At 37.8% G+C, this 22,310-nt stretch overlaps 1 protein-coding gene across 1 annotated transcript; it reads left to right on the top strand.

Moving 5' to 3' along the window:
* The first annotated feature begins 645 nt into the window (after positions 1–645).
* Positions 646–21,243, top strand: myrf (myelin regulatory factor). Its single transcript, XM_030135947.1, is given in 28 exon segments — positions 646–1,305; positions 8,473–8,563; positions 8,702–8,989; positions 9,495–9,556; positions 10,067–10,289; positions 10,410–10,482; positions 10,484–10,508; positions 10,686–10,800; positions 11,584–11,779; positions 11,886–11,962; positions 12,060–12,170; positions 12,276–12,366; positions 13,607–13,807; positions 14,070–14,178; positions 14,387–14,496; positions 15,048–15,208; positions 15,311–15,383; positions 15,476–15,558; positions 15,659–15,727; positions 15,842–15,925; positions 16,145–16,212; positions 16,344–16,418; positions 16,501–16,731; positions 16,902–16,995; positions 17,691–17,747; positions 18,134–18,239; positions 18,870–18,944; positions 19,032–21,243. Coding segments are annotated over 28 exon segments (3,084 nt in total). The 5' UTR covers positions 646–1,259; the 3' UTR covers positions 19,122–21,243.
* The last annotated feature ends 1,067 nt before the right edge of the window (positions 21,244–22,310 follow it).

Below are 22,310 nucleotides of genomic sequence, written 5' to 3'. Positions count from 1 at the left end.
TTGGGAAGCTGTGACAGAAAGCATTCCTGTGGCTGTATGCTGCTGGGGAATCCAAAAAGACCCATGAGGTTTTTTTTTAAAGTGACCATATATATCCCATCATGCATCAGCTATTGTTCAAACTGTACTTTGTGACGCCAGATCAAATAAAATCCATGAGTTTTCCAATGCACTCTCCTCTAGACCAGACCACATCCAATGTGTTTTTATTTATTTTTTATTTTTTCACTAATTTGTACTCATTTATATATAAAACTGCTTTCAGTCAGACCATTTAAAAAATCACAAATCTCACAGTTGCCACAGAAAAAAACCCCCACACAGTTATTAAAAAAAAAAGAAGTTCCAGTAGGGGTTAATAAAATGGAAAAACCCTTGAAAATGGAGGCGTCATGAAATAGATGACATATGAGAAGACAGAATCTGTTAAATTTAAAGCCTCTTTTTTAGACTTTTTTCAGGAAGAAGCATTGTTTTGGAGATGTAGAAGCAGTTTTTGTGGTTCGAATATGTTTAAAATGTATGTTTATGTATTTGATAAAACAGTCTTTGTGTAAGTGATAAACTGCGGGAGTCGCTGAGTTGAAATTAGGCCACAAGTTAAGGGTTCTCTAAATCATGTATTGAGCATCGTCGGCACATGCGTCCTGACAGAAACATGAAGTTCTTGTCCGAGGATCTTGCAGCAGCCTGGCGCACATCCCTCACCTGCCTCAGCTCCTCTCCTCCGATCTGAACACACATCCTGTGAGAGAGGGAGAGGCTAAGGAGGAAGAGAACCAACGAAAGGGAATCAACTTTTACGCACACTTCTTTAAAGACTTATTTATTGTGTTTTCCCCGTCGATTTTTGTGTTGTTTTTTTTACGCAGCCTCATGATTTTTTTCCCCACGAAGGCAAACCAAAGATTATTATGTTGTTTAAGGGAACTGGAGTGAAGGTGCGCAACAAGGGAAATTCTCCAACGTTCCTCTTTTATGGATATTTGTTGGCACATTAATTAAAAATCTACCAAGACTTTAATTGAAACGTGGTTTTTCACATCAGTGGAGGCGTTTGGCCATTAAAAAAAAACGTCAATCCAGTGCCAAGATCCTGAGCAGAGAAAGGAGTTATCCGTAAAAGGTGGATTTATGTAACTAAAACAACGAATTTAATCTGGATTCCGTTATGTATCTGTGAAAGTTTCCCCGATCCGAATTGATTTTGTTCGGAAAAGGGGAGACTTTAATGGATTTTTTATGTGGGACCCGCTAGGATGGACGTGGTAGATGAAACAGAAGCGTTACAGAGGTTTTTTGAAGGTAAGAAAGTCTCAGTTATTATAAATATAAATGTTAACACAGGTCATTATCAAATTTATTTAAGAGACCAATGATAGAAGTGTAGTTAAAGTTTTAGACTATTTGCAAAGAAAAAAATATAAAGTTATTTTTTATTTATACTTAATATACAGGGAACGCATGATATAATTGAAGTGCCAAAAACCGAATATCATGCATCATTTATGACAGGTGGTTGACATCACTAATAATAACTAGATTATGTCTGTTTCAATTGTGACTTTGGTTGAGTATTTCTTAAATTACTGCGTGCATTGCATTCTATTTTGTGTGTGAAGTTTTCGTTGGTTTCTCGTCTTAAAAGCAGAAATTGGGAGAAGGCACGGGTTAACGGGTGTAAGGAGCAAAAGTGCTGGTGATGGGTAACAGATCAAGTGAAAATGGGGAATCCTAAGGAAAAAAACGAGGTGGAAGAGGGTGGGGTTGCGGGTTGGAAGGGTGTAGGAATTCAAGTTAAGATAAATGGTGTGTTTTGCAAGGGTATACTGTGGCACAGTGTGTGCTTGTGACAGCCATGAGTGATGTGATTTCCACCAGTGATGTGGATGGGATCTTTATGAGGCACTAAACAAAACAAAATTCAGCCCAGAAAAGCATTTTATGTTTAACTCTGTGAAAATGAGTTTCTAAATCACCTTAAAAATGACAATGTGAGTTAAAGTCGTTGAAATTTAACTTAAAAGGTTATTTTTTACATTTGATGAAGGAGTTTACTGGCATCTCTTCTATTTTATTCTTACAATCTAACTGTCTAGCCCTAACCATGGGTGTACTTGGACTTTAATTAGTTCAGTGGATCAATTTTGATTTGAGAAAATTCCTGACCCTTGTTTCTTTATATTCCTGCAGTAAATGTTACATACAATAGGGAGTCACACTGTTACTATGTGAGGTATTTCACTTGTGATTTGCAGCGTGGAACAGAATTACCATTATGCTGTTATTGTTAGGTATTCAGCAGAAGCCAAGTGCATATAATAAGCTTTTATGTATAATAAGCTATCTGTTGAGAGGCTTAACACTTTATTTTAATATACACAGTGTTGACTTAAATATACACAGCCATCCATGACTGTCAGAGGTTCCCTGCCATTCTGACAGGAATTTAGTGTGTTTACATTCTTGCATTGGGAGTAAGAGAGATCTTCTGACTTTGGCTTTATTTCAGCCACTCTGCTAAAATGTCAACTTGTCCACAAGAAGTACAGGGTGCTGCCTCAGATGCTTTGTGCTGTAGTAGAGTAATTTGCGGCTGAACACATTCGATTTATATCTTTCAGTGTGTCAAACTATGGGGAGTAACAGATTTTCACATCATGGATAGAGGCATTGAAATAATTGACTTTAAATTGGCGACAAACATTACACACACATAAAAAACACTTTTCTCTGTAATGGATTTTGGCACTGGCAAACTGTGTTTTAATAGGATTAGTGAAATATGTATACATTCACACTAATGCACAGTGTACATTCCTGGCATAGCCCTGGTGGCTGTTAAAACACAACAAGGTGAGACTGGTGTTTCTCCTCAGTATTTGGCTCTCACCCTCTCTGACTCCATTAGAGTGACAGTGAGCAGACAGGGTGAGGAGGTGAGATAGCGCAGAGTCAGACTGGCCTGTTGAGAGAAACCCAGCTAAACCACCAACCCCCTCCCCAAAACTTGACCTTCTCCTCTCTGACTCACTTAGACAACAAACAGTCACTCACTCGTATTCACGCATGCACACATAATAGACACTGGCACTTATGGCTTTTGTGTTGAGTTACTTGAACTAGTGTCTCTTCCTAAATCAGCCAAACTTTTGCTGGGATTAAAATCTTCTTGTATAAGATTTTAGAGATTAGTGAAGGATAACGGGCACTCAGAGCTGCTTCTGGCTTTGTAATAAACCAGAGGACTGTTGTTACAAGAAAGAAAAAAATAACAAAAATAATAGAAAGCCTGGACCTCCACTCTTCATCTATTATGTTTTAATAAACCTAAAACTACTGCTACTAAATTTCCTCTTTTTTGACATTTTGTCCTATTGCTTATTTTATGTATTTGTTTACCATTCTAAATGGGTCTTGTGTGGCGGGGTTAAAGAAACTGAAAAAGAATTTTTCATGGATCTGCTCCAGAATTTTGGAGCTTTGTCATCGGCAGTTTTTGGTGTAGTCATCACGTAACTTCCTCAAAGGGCATAATAACAGTTTGGTAGAACTGCAACTGCCAAAAATAGTTTCAGACATATTCACACTCTACGTATCTGAACCCTCAGGTTGATTTATCACAATGTTGCCCCAACCTGCTTCAAAAAAAAAAAAAGAACAATTCGTCACTAGCATTACTGCATTATTTCAAAATTCCTATTAAGTCTTGCTGTACTCCCACGTTAAGTATGAATCACGAATGGGATCTTCAAGAACCTGAGTGAAACAGGCCAGAGTTTGGCTCAGTCCTCTGATTTACTGGTGTAAAGTTGAATTAGTGTATGGAGAGTATTGTTTTTGAGCAGCCAGGCATAAAGTTCTTACAAGTAGATTTTATTTGTCATTGTTGTTTCTCACTCCCATCCCTGTTTGCTGCCAACTGAGTAATCCTCATTCAGAGAAAGTTGTTTATAGTTGAGGGGGACTGTATATGACCTGTTACGTGTGTTATTAATTCTGACATCCATATTAAATGAGCTATTATACATTTGTATATAAGCAAAACCATAATACTTATTGGTGTTTTGTTCTGGAGACAGATCAATTACTCTTTTCAGTTGACTGTTGGTAGAGGCAGAACACAGTGCTGATACTGGTTTATCGCAGGCTTCTAAACTGGAAATTCCGGGGGGAAAGTAGTTTGTTTATTTCCTGTATCAGTTTATGGATTAATTACTTCAAGTTTGATTTTCATTGATTCAGGTTCATTTGTTTTGCTGTTTATTACTAATTTCAGATGTGCATAATGTATTTTCAGCATCAACATTTTTCGGAGGAGGGATAGGGATGATATCAGCCTCAACTATTTTTTATATCAGCTGTTGGTTGACCTCTTTTTCTATTAATTCACTCCATGAACCTACTCTGGTGTTTCCTTGATTCTGAGTCCTAAACATCTTATTTAGATTTTTCCTTGCGGTTTTTTTTTTTTTTTTTTTTTTTGTGCTTTCTGTAGTCCCCCCCTCCCTTCTTCATCTTCGCTCTTTGTGTCTTTTTCAGCCATGCTTTGTTATTCACTCTCGACCTAGCTCTAAAAGTCGACCTCACATTTGCAGTGTTTCGTTTTTTTTCCAGCCTTACTTCATGTCCCAGCCCCGGCCTTGTCACTCCTGTAATCTCCTGAGCCAGGTCTGTCGGTGCGACCAGTGCTTGTGTGCGACAAGGGCTGTGTGTGGTAGCCTGGTACAGCCCTTTCTCATGACTGGGGGAATAATCCTCATTATAACACTCTCACAGCCTTTCTCACACACTGACACACACATATACACAATATGCATTTGCACATAGGTATGCACACTCAGACACACACACACACTCAAACTTGTAACCCTGATCTGCAACTCTCAGGTCTGCAGAAGAAAGTCTTTTAGCCTCAGTAAGGAAACATGTGAAAAATAGAGAGGAATTGTCTTTCTCATCTTTTATTTCAGGTGCTTTCATCTCAAGGATATCAACATGCTTTGGCTACGTGCAGGTACTCTGCCCGTCTGTCTGCTCTTCTTCACTCTATTTGTAGTTTGTCAGACTCTACCTGATGAGGGGCTTTCTCTTTGTACTTGTTTCTAAATGGATCTTTGTTACCATTGTCTGTGCCTTGTAAACAGATAGAGTTCTAAATATCAAGAATATGCTGCTAACATTTCCTTCCAATTTCCGCTTATGATTTTTAATTTTTGTCTTTAACTTTGTGTTATTTGTATTCTGTTAATGCGATGCTTGCGTTCCTTGACTATGCAGCATTTTCTAAGACAGGAAGTATTTGCAAATTATTACGTAAGGACATTGCTAAAATATAATATGTTGTTTTCAACTGTTTTTGTCAGGATTCAACTTAAATACATAGTAAAGACAAGACAGATAAAATGAGAATATAGTTAAATCCAGGTTTCTTTGAAGAAGTTCCACCAAACTGGTAGATTAGTATTATATTATTATTGTGGGAAGCAACTTCAGTATAGTATGCCAAATGTTTCAGCAACTTCAATCTTCTCACACTTTTATAATCGTTGATTTTTTGTGTAACTGGTAAAAGGTATGTGTGTTCAATCGTAAAAGTATCTATCTACTGTGTGTACTGTATGTGTCTGAGTGTTGTGGGTGTGCAGGAAAGTTCATTCTGGTCTCACTGTTTGATAATCAGATGGACTTTGTTCCTCCTTAGTGAGTTAGTCTGTGTCTAATTATTAACACACACATATGTACACAGAAAATCTCAATTGGAGGCAAAAACTTGTGTGACTTCAATTTTTGTGTTACTTTAAAGTACTCGGTTTGGATAACATTTTAACTCTCTGAGAAGTAGATGAGATTTTACTCTGTCATTTAAAAAGAAAAATCTAAACTTGATTGAAAAATACAAGTTAAACCACATTTAATTCAAACAATTGGTCTTCTGTTTGTGTTCATTTTAGATTATTACTCTGCTGACAACCCAGGCATTGAAATGGTGGCATAACACACACTCTCATACACAAACATATACACAAACACACACACACACACACACGCACACACACCTACACACACACACACACACACACACACACACACGTGTGTGTATTAATGCGCACATACACACACACACTGCCCTCTCAGCCCCTAATCTCTCAAAAGGCCAGTCTGTATCGAAGTTAGACTGACAATCATTTCACTGTTCCTTGTTAAACACAGCTGGATGGAGAAAACATAGCGGACAGGGAAATTTACACATCCAGTTCACAGCAACTCAAACTTCACTTATTCTGTACATTTGTGGTTACAATAACTTGAGAAAATAAAATGATATTATTTCTTAACCACTATTTATTGTGTCAAAGCTCCACAACAGGTAAAAGAAATAGATTTTAGATCAGCTCTTCATTATCATCTTACACCAAAGCACCAAACTTAGAAGAATCTAAATAAAGCAGTGTCACTAAAAAGTAGGTTCACAGTCTCCACACTGAGATTTTAAACTTGTCTCCCGTTTTACAACAAATATAATTTCAAGTTGTTTTGTTTCTGACTTGTATGTTGTTTAGGATTTGTCCACTTTCTTTGCACAGCCCTCCCTCCCTGCAGTTTTAATTTCCCAACAGATTGCCACTCTGGATTTGGTATTCATGATATATTTTATTTCTCTGATACTATATTTCCTCTAACTATTGTTCCAGCCTTAACATAGTGCTGTAATGTTGTACATTTAATTTAATCTAATTTAATCTAATGGCTGTCAGTAATGAACCGCACATTACTAATATGATGTACTTCTTCAAAATTCTGCTGCGTTTTCCATATATCTAATTCTACATTTGTGACTTGGGCATACAGGGTCAAATGTTATATTATCTGTAAATATAGTAAATCAAATGTGAATGGGCCACAGTCTTACTTCTCTTTGACCCAAAAAATCGTCTTGATTCTACCTCTGTTTCACATTTGCTCCTCCAGTATCTTTGTCAGTTCTTTCCTCAGTTATTCCATCCTTGGACATTTTCTGTCTTTCTTACCCCAGCCCTCCTCACTCTCTGTCAACCTACCCTCCCCTATCCCTCCATCTCTCTATTTTTCGTTATCAGGCCTGCCAGCTTAAATTTACTGCCTTTTTGGGTGGGGTGCACATCTGGAGCTTATTTAAAGGGAACTATCCTGCTTTTCTCCCTTTGCGCTGGCATGTATTAAGAGACATTAACCATCTGTTTCTATCCAGTAAAGAATACTAGTCAGTGTAAACATGTTCAAATTGAAGATTTATTTAGTTAAACAATAAACCTTGTGGTAATCTTGGTCAAACTGGTTAGGAATTTTGTGATTGATGGTTGTAGATGTTGTTGTGTTGAATGGTAATGTGTGTTACTGTGACGTTGATGTTTCTGTTGGGTTTCAGATGGAGAGAGCAGCGTTAGTGGATGACAAAAAGAGGGAAAAAGGGATTTTTTCCTAATGCTAACAGAATTCCTCACATTCCCAACTGAGTAGCTGCTTAATCTATCAGAGAGAGAGTGTGTGTGTGTTTATGTATGTGTAAAACCAAGAGAAGGAATGGGGGGGTGGGGTGGGGGGTGACGGGGGGGCGGATGATTTGCCCACCCACTGTATACCAGGTCCTTATCCTCTACTTCACCCACTCTGTCCCACTCCCCCACTCTTCTTCCACTAGGTCCAACCAAATCTCCATCTCCGGTTCAGGACAACTAGTGACAGAGAAGCAACACTGAAGCTTAGCTTATATAAAGTGATTTACTCTTTTCTAAATATATGCATAAGAAAGTGCTTGTTCTACATTTTGGTGTTTTGAAGATTAAGTGGGGTCATGTGTTTGGGATTTATGAGGCTTTGGCTATCAAAGGGTGAAAATGACCCTGGGGTGAAATGAGGGGACGACAGGAAAATCTAATGAGATTTTTTTTTTTACGTTATATCATTATGTTAAAATTTTAATTCATCCAGCTTTTACATTGTGTTTATCTTTATAATCACATAGCCCACAAAGTTAATATAAAAAAGTAAGTACTGTTTTATATTAACTTTTTTGAAAGAATAGTTGAGGTAAAAGATGTGGACTGTGTAACCATTTAAGGACACTGAATCACCAGACACATTCTGTAATCTTACCTACTAACACATACTTAAAATGTTGGTCATTCATAACCTTAATATGAGGTTTCCTTTTCACGTGGCCTTCTAATCACATGCCCAGGAGAAGATCATGGAAAATAATTAAAAGTATTGATGTAGACTAATCAAGTTAACTGGAATAAAGAAAGATTAGGGAAGCAAGTAGAGTTTGTTTCAGGTTCTTTGATAAGTTGCAGGGAATTGTTACAACATAAGTTTATGTTGAAACTAAAGCTGATGTGGCAGAGTATAGAGTTGCTGAAAGATTCCCATTGCTAATTCCCAGATGCTCTCCGTCTCCCTTCTGTGATCCCAACCCTCCCTCTCCCACAGGTCATGATATTACCAGTTCTCTGGAGCCAGCCAACATCGACACCAGTATTCTGGAAGAGTACATCAGCAAGGAGGACGATAGCACTGACATGTCAGTAGGGACTCGAAGCCAACCCAGCAACGTCAAAACAACACGCACCAACCAAATCAGATCATGTCGTTACAGAAGAATTTGTCTTTTCTGATAAGGCTAATAGGCTAATCCCTTTTTTCGTTCTTTTTTTCCCAGCTGTTTCTCAGAGGTCCACAGCACCCCAGGACCAAATTACTCATCTCCCCAGACAGGAGTGCCTTCCTCTGTGGGGTTGGTGTGTGGTGTGAGTCCCCCTATTCCACTCCGGCAAGGAGCCCCTCCATCTGGGCCCCCTAACTGTCAGAACGCCTACCCCCCAGGTCCATCTCTGGGCCTCCGACACAACTACCCCTGCTTGGGACAACAGCAGCAACATCAACAACAACACCAGCATCAGCAGCAGGCTCACGTCAAACCTGAACACAGAGGCCACTACGCTCCAGGGTGAGACCAATACAAAGGAGTACTCATATGCAAGTACCAGAAAGATAAAACACAACCTAGCAAATGTGTAAAAGTGACATAAAGATGTTGGGGAGACATTCAATTAAATTTGTAACAGAAGTTGCAATATTTTTTGCATGCAAGGAAACCAGACACACACCCTCCTAAAGGGCCCATTATGCAATCAATACTTGATTAAACAACTTTTGTACAAATAAAGCATTAGCTTTTCATGAGTGGGAGGGAGACTGATAACAGACAGAGCCAAGAGTCAAATTACATCCTGAAAAAAATCCTGACGCACACAATCTTGTGCAAAGAACGTCTACACTAACACAAATCCCAAAGGAGTTTTTCTTCAGGAAATATGATGGCACTTTAGAAAGAACGTAGAAGAAAGGGCTCACCAACTTTAAACATGGTGCTTTCAAGGATTCCTTTCAATTCTTTACTCTGATATACCTTTATTTGTTAAAATGTAACCTAAATTTTTCTGTTTTTTTAGGACACTACCTGAGTCCCCCCCAGACTCCAGCTCAGAGCCGTACTCTCCGCAGCAGGTGAATGGTGAGTAACGTTCTTTTTCCTTAAATCAATATTGGTTACTCATCACTTTATTGTATTTCAACAAAGTAAAAAAAAAAAAAAAACAGGGCATTAACTAATATATAAAGTATAAGAGCAAAATAAAATAACCTAGGCTTTTTTTTTTTTGCATTTGCTGTACAGAGACTGACAGGAGATATATCTGTGATGTATTTTAACATTTTAGCAAAAAAGTGAACCAAAATAGTTTTCAAAATCATAATTTAGGTCTTGCTGCTCACACACCTGTGTACGTTGTGTCCATTAGTAAAAAGGTGTGGAAAGTGTTATCTGATGGGCAGTCCTCCAGTCTGAAACAATGGAAAATACCTTTGGACAAGGTTGGAGGAGAGTAGAACTCAGCGCAGTCTCACAAAATGAAATGCAAACCATATGGATTCATTATTATGAGCAACGAAAAGTAGCATTCAGTGTGGGCTCATATGTTTTTATATTTAAGAAAAAATTAATTGTTATGTAAATGTCTTTTAGATCCTCACATGATCAGGACCATGACACCAGAGAACATGTGTCACATGACTCCAACGCCGCCCCTCCCACCGCATGGGCACTATCCCAGCATGCATCGGGACATGTATCTGAAGCCTGAGCCCATGATCTCACAGTATCCTATTGGTCCAGCTACAAGTGGAAGTGGAGACATGCAGCAGACTCAGATGCTCCATCAGCTACTGCAGCATCCTCAGGGGCAGGAGTAAGTCATGAAGTCATACAAGAGAGAGGAAGGGAGGGAGGGTTGTGTGTCCACTTTGCAGGGAATAAGAGTAGTAAGTCACATGTGCAACTGCTGACTGTGTTTTATTTTGTGACACAGCGGGGATCCCTGTTCACAGGCCAAGAAGAGGAAACACTCTGACTCTCCAACAGCACCCTCAATTCCAAATCCTCACAGGTCTCATCAAACAAGAACCAGGTAGGCAGGCATCCTTCTCCTCCTGTCTTTCCTTCACCTCATCTACCTCGCGCTCACCTGGTCTTACCTAGTCTTTAACGCTCACACGTTCAAGACTTCTACAGAACAGATGTGGATATTCTTATCAGTCCTCAGTCTGAGCCATTAACTGTTTATTTCTCACTGTTTATGTAACAGGTTTAATGCAGGATGCAGACAACGCCTACTTGGATCCAAACTATCAGTGCATCAAATGGCAACCTCACCAGCAGAACAAGTGGACCCCACTTTATGACGCAAACTGCAAAGAGCTGTGGGTGGAATTTATTTCAGCGTACTCATTAATCTTGCGGTCTTTATTTTGGAACAAAGAAGAACTAAAAGCACTCTATGAGATATAGAAAGAAAGGAGTTATAATTGGTTAAATGGATAATCAACAAAGTATAAAAGGGGAGTGGGAATGGAATAGCAGGGTTGCAGAGGTCTAAAATTCCTCCGAGGTGAGCTGTGCGGGGACCGTGACGAGTGCAGGGTTTCGGCTTCGAAAGACAACATAAGGAGGGGGTAAAGGGAAAATTAGTGTAACCCTTCTAGGCTTTTGCAATGCCCAATAAAAAAAGAAGTATAACTAGGGAGGAAGGTTAAAATGAACTCACAAGACTTCCAGATATGTTATCATCACAACTGTTTGCGGTTTAATAGGACAGGGTGTTTCATTGATTTTAAGTTGGAGTAAGTCTTTCCAAAATTTTATCCTCAGTAAAGTAAAACAATGTACTGAGATGTCCAAAGGTCTCTACAGTGATCTCTGACAGCTTCTCATAAATAAATATGAATAATAACATAATAAATATTTGACCCCATCTAAACAAGTTTCTATTATGTAGGTATCAGTCTAGTCAAACTACCTCGTGAGCGAAATTGTTCTTTCCTGCTGTATTAATTGCATTATTACTTGTTCTCCAGCTGCGTGAGGAAATAAAATATGTAAAATCAGTGTTCACCTAGTGACAAATGGGACCAAAATCCCAATGATGTAATTCCTCTGTGGGGTGCACTTTTTTTACATTAATACTTTTCTTTTCTTGTCCTTAGTCCAATGCCAACCTACCGTGTTGATGCAGACAAAGGGTTCAACTTCTCCTTAGCTGATGATGCGTTTGTTTGCCAGAAGAAAAACCATTTCCAGGTCACAGTATACATAGGCATGCTGGGTGATCCTAAATACATCAAAACGAGTGATGGCCTGCAACCCATTGATTGTTTCTATCTGAAGCTCAATGGAGTGAAGGTGAGTTAAAGCAATATGGTGAATATAATTTATAAATTACCATACTGTTTGTTGGCTCAGCAGTACATTTAGTGTAATATATTATTATTTATCTCTGCATTGCAAGGTGGAGGCTATGAACCAGTCGATCAGTGTTGAGCAATCACAGTCTGACCGCAGCAAGAGACCCTTTAAGCCAGTGCTGTGAGTTTTTCATTAATGAAGAATCAGTATAAAGATGTAGCTGATATGTAAGGATGTAATTTTTTTGCATGATGTCTTTATGATTTGTCTCTCTCAGGGTTACTTTGCCCCCAGAGCAGGTCACCAAAGTCACAGTGGGACGACTCCACTTCAGTGAAACCACAGCAAATAATATGAGGAAGAAGGGCAAACCAAACCCTGACCAGAGGTAAAAGATATCCCATCATACCAAAACAAATCTGTTAAGTATTCATGCAGGTTTGTTTGTCTTAATCAGTACCCCCACCTGCTTCTGATGGTTTTCTTCTTGCAGGTATTTCATGCTTGTGGTGGCGCTGCAAGCTCAGTCCCACAGTCAGAGCTACACTGTGGCTGCTCATGTATCTGAGAGGATCATCGTCAGGGTAACGTCTGGCCATGTCTGTCTGCCTCCTACAACAATCATATTCAGTGTGAATGTGGCACTTTTCTTTTGAGCTATTGAATACATTTTTCTTCAAATGAAATTCACTGTGTTAACCCAAAGTGTTTTTCATTTCTTGTTTTTGATTTCTTTAAAGAGGTACTACACCTCTTTAAATCACAGTAGTTTAGCTATAAACTTAATGATAAGACTGTACAGTCATGAAACATCAATAATGATGCTAATACTAAAGTTTCTTAACAGATTCATGGGTTGAAAAATTCTCATGATACCACTTCCTGTTTCAAATCATCCTGAACCTTTCAAAGCCAATTCTGAAACAGAATTGATTGTTTGGGATTATGTAATGTAACTTTCCACTTTCCAGTATTAACACTTTTTAGCTAATGTTGTTTATAATGTCCTTTCAGCTAAGATACGCGTCTAAATAATTTTATTTTGTATTGCAATGATCCTCTGCATGCTCAACAAGTACCATAATAGCTTTGAGTGCAAAGCCTCATATTTCTTATTTACCCAGAGTATGGAATTACAATGTATAGTCCTAGATAATTACATGAGCAATGAAAGCACATGCACACAAAATTCTTTGTATTGACCCATAAAGACCCAAGCATTCACTGGTGACCAAAAGTACCTGTTGAACCATGAATCCTATCAATCCATGTAAATAATTGGTGTAAAATACTGTTTGTCATCTTTTCATGGTCATCAGATATGACCCACTTGGATGTTCAGAGGCTCCGTAGTTACCGTGGAAACACTGTCATCTTCTACAACATTAATTCACCAGTAAAACTCATGGAGTTGGATCAGTGACAGTGGATGGACACACTGGGTTTATGTTAAGTTAATGATAGATTTTACTGAAAAAGTTCTAAATTTAATATAAGTAATTAAATACTGGAAAATACATGATTTACAGCGAAAATGCAAAATATGGAGGATAATATTGTAATAAATGGTAACAAATCATTTAGGAAAGTTTAAATAGAGAGCAAAATTTATTTAGGTACTACCACAAAAGTAGCACTGGGTCTTTATGGGTTAAATCAAGGATTCACAATGTTTGACATTGACAATGTTTTAAACTGTAATACAGAGCCTACCCTTGGCGTCTTGTACCTGTATTAAAACAAAGCTGTATTTTTTTTGCTCATATTAATTTAATACCTGAACAACAGTACGTTTGTACCTTCTCCCTTTTTTCGTCACTTCAGGCATCCAACCCAGGCCAATTTGAGAGTGACAATGAGGTATTGTGGCAGCGTGGCCAGGTCCCAGACTCCGTCTACCACCATGGGAGAGTTGGCATCAACACTGACCGACCAGATGAGGCTCTGGTGGTTCATGGCAACCTGAAAGTCATGGGCTCAGTGGTGCATCCTTCGGACATCAGGGCCAAAGAAAATGTTCAGGAGGTCAGGGTTACCCTCAGTTTGTATATACATGGGTGTATGCTGGGGTTTGTGTGGCCCATCTGTATTGTCAATCCATATGACTCCTGTTCTTGTCATCATGAATCATCCAAATGTCCATATTAAGCTCAGCTTCCTGACTGTAATTTAACTTTGAGTGAGTCTTTTGTCTACCCATAATTCCTGGTGGAAGCATTTTCATTGCATCATATTGTCATACCACTAGCATCTACATGGGTGTCACTGTCACTCTGTCTGTGTGTAGGTGGACACAACAGACAATTTGAAACGGATTTCTCAGATGAGGCTGGTCCATTATCAATACAAGCCTGAGTTTGCTGCCACCGTGGGCATAGAAAACACTGCAGAGACTGGTAATAAACAGAGCAACCTCATAAATAACCTCAGTTCAACATTAAATGTTTAGCTCCATCATCTCATTTCTTTGTACGCTGTATATCATATTATCATCTTGATGTCTTAATATTGAATCTGTCTTGCTGTCTGTGTTTCCTTTGTTGCTATATGTGACACTACCTTTGCTGCTCTTTTTGACTGATCACCTGTAATCTTGTCCAACAGGAGTGATTGCCCAAGAAGTTCAGCAAATCTTGCCTGAAGCAGTGAAGGAAGGTGGTGATGTGATCTGTGCTAATGGAGAAACCATTCCCAACCTGTTAGTTGTAAACAAGGTAATAAACACAAAAATACATCAAAGTTATTATAGTTAAAGATGAAGATTTGCAGTGTAAAAAATGATCTGAACTGAAAACTGCAAAAACAATGGTTAATGGGAAAAGTACATAGAAATGAACAAAATAGAACAATAATTAAATTAAATTGCAGGAATTAATTATAATGATGGATGATAATGGTTCGTAAAATAAAACGACTTTGCAAATATAGGACCTATAAAATCAGGTGTCATTGGAATTCATGCATTCTTCCATCCAACAATTTTTCAGTTTATGTAAATCAAAGCTTTTCTCATGATGCCTGAAAAATAAAACATCCTAAATCTAACTAAACTAAGCTAAATCTGGCAAATGCATCAAAATAAAACTGAAACTAATTATGCACTCTTATATCCAACTAAAAAACTAAAATGAAAAACGAAACTGAATGACTAAATAAATTTAAAAATCAGTCAAAACTTTAATATATAATGTTGTCATATATAAGTGGAGCACACACAATGTCCATACACATAAGCAGCTCTGATTCCTCCTTCTGTTTCTAAAAGGAACGTATCTTCATGGAGAATGTGGGAGCTGTGAAGGAGCTATGTAAGCTTACAGACAACCTAGAGACTCGTATAGACGAACTGGAGCGCTGGAGCCGCAAACTGGCCAAGCTCCGCCGTCTTGACAGCATGAAGAGCACTGTGAGTGGAGGCACTGTCAGGTGAGACAAATGACCAGAAAAGGCCACAAAATTAGATTAGGCTGACTGGTATACCATCAGTTAAATGTATTTTTCACTGTATCTTTCATTTTCTCTTTGCAGTCAATCAGGGAGTTATTTCAGCAGAACAGGAAGCGGTCCACTCAAGAAGAAGACAGTCAAACCTGGGAGTAAGGTCTGTGGTAATGCTAATGTATTTAAAAAAGAGAGATTTTTTTTCTAGAGTGGGGGATGGAAAGCTTTATCTAATTTGTGTCTTTATTGTAGAACTCACCTCCAGATCAGGGATGCATCAGTCAGAGGTTCATGCAGGGAACCATCCTGGCGCTTGTCATTGTCATGGCCTTCAGGTTAGGAGACAAAAATGTGCTTACATATATATGTTGGGAAATCCAGAAACTTACTTTATTAGTGTATTGTTCTGACATGACATTTATTTGTTCCCTGTAGTGTCATTTCTATGTCCGTCCTTTATGTGCTCACTCTTCACCATAGAGGAGACGTCACAGAAAAAGATGGGTATGTGCTTTTAATAGTATCAGACACTTAAACTTTAGAGTAAAATAAATCACTTTTCCAGTTTCCTCCTTTAACTTCCTTCTATTTAATGTTATACGTTCCTGCCTTCTGTAGCTATGTTTCTCCGTGTGTTCTCTACATCTCTTGGATGCCCCTCTTCACTGCCACTGTTACTTTCTGTCCACCTATCTGCCCATGGTACGCCTTCTGCACCTTTGTTTCTTTTACTTACACTTTTCCGGTCTACTTCCTTAGTCTTATCTCTGATTGCTTAGCTGGGTGTTTCTTTTGAAATGTCTGAAAGGAGGTCATGAGTAACATACCCTTGAAATTCATTAGGCTATGATTAATGTTTTAATATCACTATGTTAAATATCACATGTCTAATGCCTTATATTCTGATGTGGACTGGGGCAGGACCAGAACTGCACTGGGAATCTCACGGAAGAGTCCGTTTACGCCATTGTCCACTACTCCAGCACCAGGTGAGCAGATCTGTAGGATCAAATTCAATTATGTTTAATGATTATTTATGTTTACCTCCTTAACTGGAACATTTAACTTACATATATGCCTAGACCTGATCCTATTCTGTTACCTTTTTATAATTTTGAAGCTTGCTGTTCAACCACAGTGATTAACAACCAATCAGCAACAGTTCTAACACTGAGTAACAACCAATCCACTGCAGGTAAGACAGCCACATGATAATTAGAGGTGTTCCTGTACCACATATTTGTCCTTGATGTTAATTATCATTCCCCCCCCCCCAGATTTAGCCAGCCCAGTTCCCACATCAGGCACAATAATTAAAAAGGCCAAGTCCAGACCGATGGACAAGGACAACCACAATAAAAACCGTCTAAGTCACACTTCAGCACCCTTTTACTTTGCCAAGTCCAAAAAACCTACGTCTGCAGACCAGGATGGAGTGGGAGCGACTAATCGTCTGCCCAGGAGTCAACAGCCAGCACCACGCAGACAGCGCAGTCTATACACTAAGGGTAAATCTACAAATAAAGCTCTCTCTCAGCACTTTCTTCATACACACAATATAGAGTCTGCAAACACAGTGAAGTATTTGTTTGCTCAAAGCAAACAGTTTGTCTGCCCACTGTACAAGGTAATGTTATGGGCACAGTTATTCAAAATGGTGCTTTTCTTACTTCTACAGGAGGAAGGCCAGCTCCCTTTCTGACAAGTCTACATATTGTGGAGACAAACCAAGAAATCACAGCACAAAGCTGTGCAACACCTGAAAGTTGCAGGTATTAACAGTACATAATAAATGACAGGTGCACCAGTCTTTATTTCTTTGTAGTTTTTATTTTAGCTTTGACCTACACAAATGGAATTAAAGAATACAGTATCTTGTTACAGTGTGTCTCCAGCAGATGTGATCTTATTTACAGTCATGGTCAAAACCAAGTTTTTTCTTTTCTTTTCTTTTCTTTTTTAAATTTCCATGTGTTTCAGATGCATGCACATATAGATAGATTTAGATACAGTGTTGAATAATTAAAAACAATATAGGTTTTAAAGAAATCCATTTGTGTCATTTCCAAAACTTTTGGCCACAGCTGTAGTGTTTCACTGAAAACTGTATCTCAATTTCAAACCTCCTAAAAACTTTCCAGATCTGGATTAGATGCAATTTCTCTGTCTACTGAATGATTCACATAAATTTCATGTTTATTTAATGAGTCCTTATTCAGTGAGAACATTTGCTGTGGGAAAAAAAGCCCTTCAACACTCCAAAACATTTGTAGAAGTCTTCTTCTTTTTCAAGTACATTATCACAGATTGTCAGCAGTATTTTCCACTTATGTCTTCAGGTTTTTCTCTTTAGTTTGCCAAACATATGTATGCTTTTAATAACCTTTGCACAGCTGTAGTTTTTTTATTCATGTATCTGTATGTTGATATGCCTACCTCTTCTTTTCTTTATGTTTTTGTACTGTAGCTACACAGTGTCACTCACTAGGAACAGGAACTCCTCACAAATCACTTTGCACATGACGTAAGTACAAACTCTACACACTCCACTTCACTGCACCAAATGACGTGGACAATGATATATTTTATTAGTATTTTTGCTAGTTTTAATGCGTTACTCTGCTAGCTTCACTTAAAGTCTTTCAAATAAAGTAAAATGCATCAATGTGCCACAGTAAATTAATGATGCAGTAAAACTTATTTGAAAAACTACTGAGGAAAACCCACCTGAAACTAATATGGTAACCTGTTTTAAACACAAAATGATGAACCAAACTTTTTTTTTTTACAGTTTCAAAACCTTCATTTTTTGAATATAATTAATTTGAGGATAATTTGAGGAAACTTGTATTGACATAGTTCCTCACATTAACACCTACAGAGAGAAAAAGCTGGTCTATTTCTTTGCAGGTCTTCAAACAGTGTGTGGGTTCGTCAATGTGGAGCCACCAAGGGACGTTTATGCCCCAACCACACAGAGGCAGAGGTGTACAGTGGACAGAGTACATCAACAAAGGTACTTAAGGTTATAATGAACTGTGATATACTCAGTGCCAATGAAAACGCAACACTTGAAGATTCTTATATTTTTTTAAATCGATGAGGATTTTTATCCCATAAGCTCTTTGGAGCCAGTTTCTTCATGCCTCTGTTGCATTCTGACTATGGTGGACGCATTGCATCCAAAACGGCGCGCCACCTGCCAAGCAGAGATTCCGGCCGCCAGGAGCCCCATAGCATGGCATCTTTGGTCACGTGTCAGTCTAGGCATCGCTGAGTTATTGCAAATGATTTTCGTGCTTTTCAGCTTGCCTTTATATACAGAACATGACCACTCCTTAACTGACCACAGTTCCTTAAGTTGAGCAGTTCATTGCTGAGCAATGAGAAAAACAAGTCTTATGAATGCAGACAAGTTCATTCAAGCGTGACAATAGCTCAACCCGTCTCAGGTTGTTAAGAAATTGTCTGGGATTATCTTATACAGGTGAAACTTAAACATATTGATGCAGCTCAGGAACAATAAAACACATTCAAGTGTTGCGTTTTCATTGGCACTGAGTATACAACGTATAATCATAACACACTGGTATGTATGTACATGGCCTGTATATTATCTTTATACTGTTTTTTTTTTTTCTCTAAGGGCACCCATCACCTGTGGCCAGTGCCAGTGATGTCGTTCCAGGACGTCACCTACCACTTCCGTGTCTCCCTGTCTGTGAGTAAATTACCATCTTTAGACTCCATGTGGTGATTTTGGTTGACCCGTTTAATGATCTTCATCTCTTATGCTCCCCATCGACAGAGTGAAGTGAGCTGTGACCACGAAGGAGAGAGAAAAGTGACCACTTCATACACTGACTACCATTTTCTCATTCAAAGCAGCTGTGTGTGAGGGGGAAGACGACGTGTCCCAGTGCCTTTTAGATACACTACACTTCCCCTTTGTGGTTCCATTTGTACCCTGTTGTGATATTATAGGGCTTTTGCCTTATTCTTGTACATTATTTTTAAGATGATTCATATGGAACAAACTTCATCATTTCATCTGCCCACCCCCCCCCTTCAGTACATATATGTATATGCATTAAGACATCTCTTTTTTTGCTGTGATCACTGGAGTTTTAATTGTGTTTTTTTTTTTTTTATTTCTGTCACTGAAAGTTTCATTTTTAGATTGCTGTAATCAACATCTATGTTGTCTCTTGTTAACTGTTATTGTGAAAGTAACATTCATGAGTTTATTATTCACTTAATTACTGATCACTGTTTTCTTTATGTAATATAAGCCATAATTACTTCTAAGACTTTTTTTTTTTTTTTTTTTTTTTTTTTTACTTTTATGAAGAATTCAACCCTCTAAATGAAGACCAGGCAAAGTGACATACTGTATACACTATGCACATTTTAGTTTTGTTTTTTAATACTACGAATCTTTACACTGAAACCACTACTAACTGAAAACAAAAACACTTTCAGTAGTTGCTTACACTGGAGATAAGATCATTTGCTACTGCTGAAGGCCTCAGTGAATGGTTGTAACTTGCATTGAAAATATACCTCAGTAGTGCACACTGGCAAATCGAGGGCCCCCACAGTGGCACATTGTGTTTGAGGCTGCTGCAGTCCACTAGACTGTCTACTGTCTCCTCACCCAGCCTCTGACTAAACACAGTACAGACAAGGAAACACTATGCAGTATTTGTATCTCAGTTGCTACACTGAAACATCAAATTGTTATATAAAGTCTTTAAGCATTGAGAAGCCATCATTATTACCCCTTAAATCACTGGAAGGGCTTTTGACAACCTTCAAGTCTTACTAATTCCAGCAGATTCACTGGATGTTGTGATTAAACTGGATAACTAACACACAACAAAAAAATAGAAAAATCACTGAAACTTTTGCTCACAAGTGTAGTACCGCTCAAAAGTCTTAGCATCTAATTGTGGAAGTGTAATATATTGAATATTGACAACATTTCAAGACAACACTGGAATAGCTCACACTGTATTTTGCTAACTGGACAGAATGCTGGCAAGGCAAAAATGGCATATCATTTAAGGTGCATGCTCAATCATTTATCTAAAATTATGTATCTCAACTTAGAGGCGTTTAATTAAATTTTGCAGCTTCATTGTAGCTTGATGACAAGAAAAGAGTCACAGTGACAAATAGACCAGAGAGATTAATGGAAAATATACACTGGATTCTTTCACTGATTTCTCTGGAAGATGTAACAATTTTCTACATTTACACCATGAAGAATTTGCAGACTAACAATTTTAATACAACAATCTGAACTGTTCACAGCCTTTATGTTCCATCATCTTTTCTATGGCCCCATTTTCCACCATAGTTTTGTTGCTTTAAATTCAAAAATGTCTGCATTCGATATCTTAAACTTTACATGGTTAATCAATATCAAATAGGAAACACAGCCATCAGATAAATGTTTATGGGATTTATAATAATATAAAGACACTGTACAATGCTTTCCATATAAATGTTATGACTTCAGTGAGTATAGTGTAGTTTAGTTTATTTATAAAGCACCAGCTTGCATAATGAAACCACTGTAGCACTTTTTGCACTGTATATATGAACTGCTTCTGCTCTCTCTTCAGTGCACACAAACTGGTTTCAATATACTCTGGTAGAATACATTACATGTAACTGTATAGCTTCATTTTGTTACTACCAATGCTCCCTCTGATGTGTTTTATTGTATTGTTTTTATAGTTCATATTTTTGTTGTTGTATTATCAGTAATATATATTAACTTTTAGGCATTGGCTCCCAGAAATTTTGATTAGCATGAACATCCACAGAGAAATACATTTCTATTCTTACCATTATTTCTAAGGTAAAAATGCAGTAACACTATGAGTCAAGTATTTTAATATCACTACCTTTATTTTTAGCCCACTTTATCATTACATGTTGAAAGCCGTTTGTCAAGAATATGCTGTAATACTATGAATGCATGCAGTAAATAAATTTGTAATTGACTTGTTTGTTGTGTTGGAATGTCTATGGGAGGGTCAACAGTGCTATGGTCAATATAGTCACAATTTAAATCACAATTAACATTATTAAAAAATCTAAAATAGTATTCATGTTTTACCAAAAGTAGTTACTATGAATATGCAATTTATGAATATTCTGGCTTTAACATTTCAAATTCAGTTTACAATGTTTTGATGCCTTTATGAATTTTTGGGAAACATTACATTTTTGTAATCTTTGTTTTTGAAATCCACAGTAATTCCAGCAAAACTGAGCAATGGAGAAAAGTAATGTTGCAGTTATATGAGGAAATTTTAAGCAGTAGTAAAAAAGATTAAAGTTGGAGGCTATGTATATATTAAAAATTAATATGTACGACCAATGGCAGATTTACTTACCAGCACCCTTGGTGCCACACCCCCTGTATGAACATGTAAAATGTTGAAAATTATATTATTGTACTTGCTAGGATTCAAACCCCAGTGTCCTACATTGTAGACTGGAGGATTACATGCTGAGCTATATGTCCACATGTATATAAGAGGGCAAATTTAATTTACCAAGGCTCTACTATCACTTGTATTGGAGGGGGTTCTATTGCGCATGCGTCATTTATTACAAAAGTCTATGTGGTAAAGGGAATTCAATCTAAACTAGACTGAACTAAACTAAAGTCTAATCATGAAGAGACAACATAGATTCAAGCAGCATTTGGGTCTGCATGAAAAACAAACAGGGAGCCACAGATAATATGTAATGTACTATTATACAGTACTTTGGTTCCAACAGTGGCCCCCACCATTCCCCTACGCCTCTCCCTTCCATTTTTTCTGGATCCGCCTCTGCGTACGATCTATAAAATTATGATGCAGTGACAAAAAATTACAACCACGGTTATAAATATTCAGTGTGTCCTTTAGATGGTGCCAAAGATGCACTTTGAAAATGTGCATTATTAGACCTCAGTTTAATCTTTCAGGTAAAAGCGTGCACTCTGCATGTATCCTTGTGCAGCCAAATTCTGTTAATAAATCAAGACCTTTTTGTCACATTATGTTTATTTATGTGGTTAGAT

The sequence above is a fragment of the Sphaeramia orbicularis genome, chromosome 6 (genome assembly GCF_902148855.1).
Source record: "Sphaeramia orbicularis chromosome 6, fSphaOr1.1, whole genome shotgun sequence".
NCBI lineage: Eukaryota > Metazoa > Chordata > Actinopteri > Kurtiformes > Apogonidae > Sphaeramia > Sphaeramia orbicularis.
This window is presented reverse-complemented; position numbering and strand designations above follow the sequence as displayed.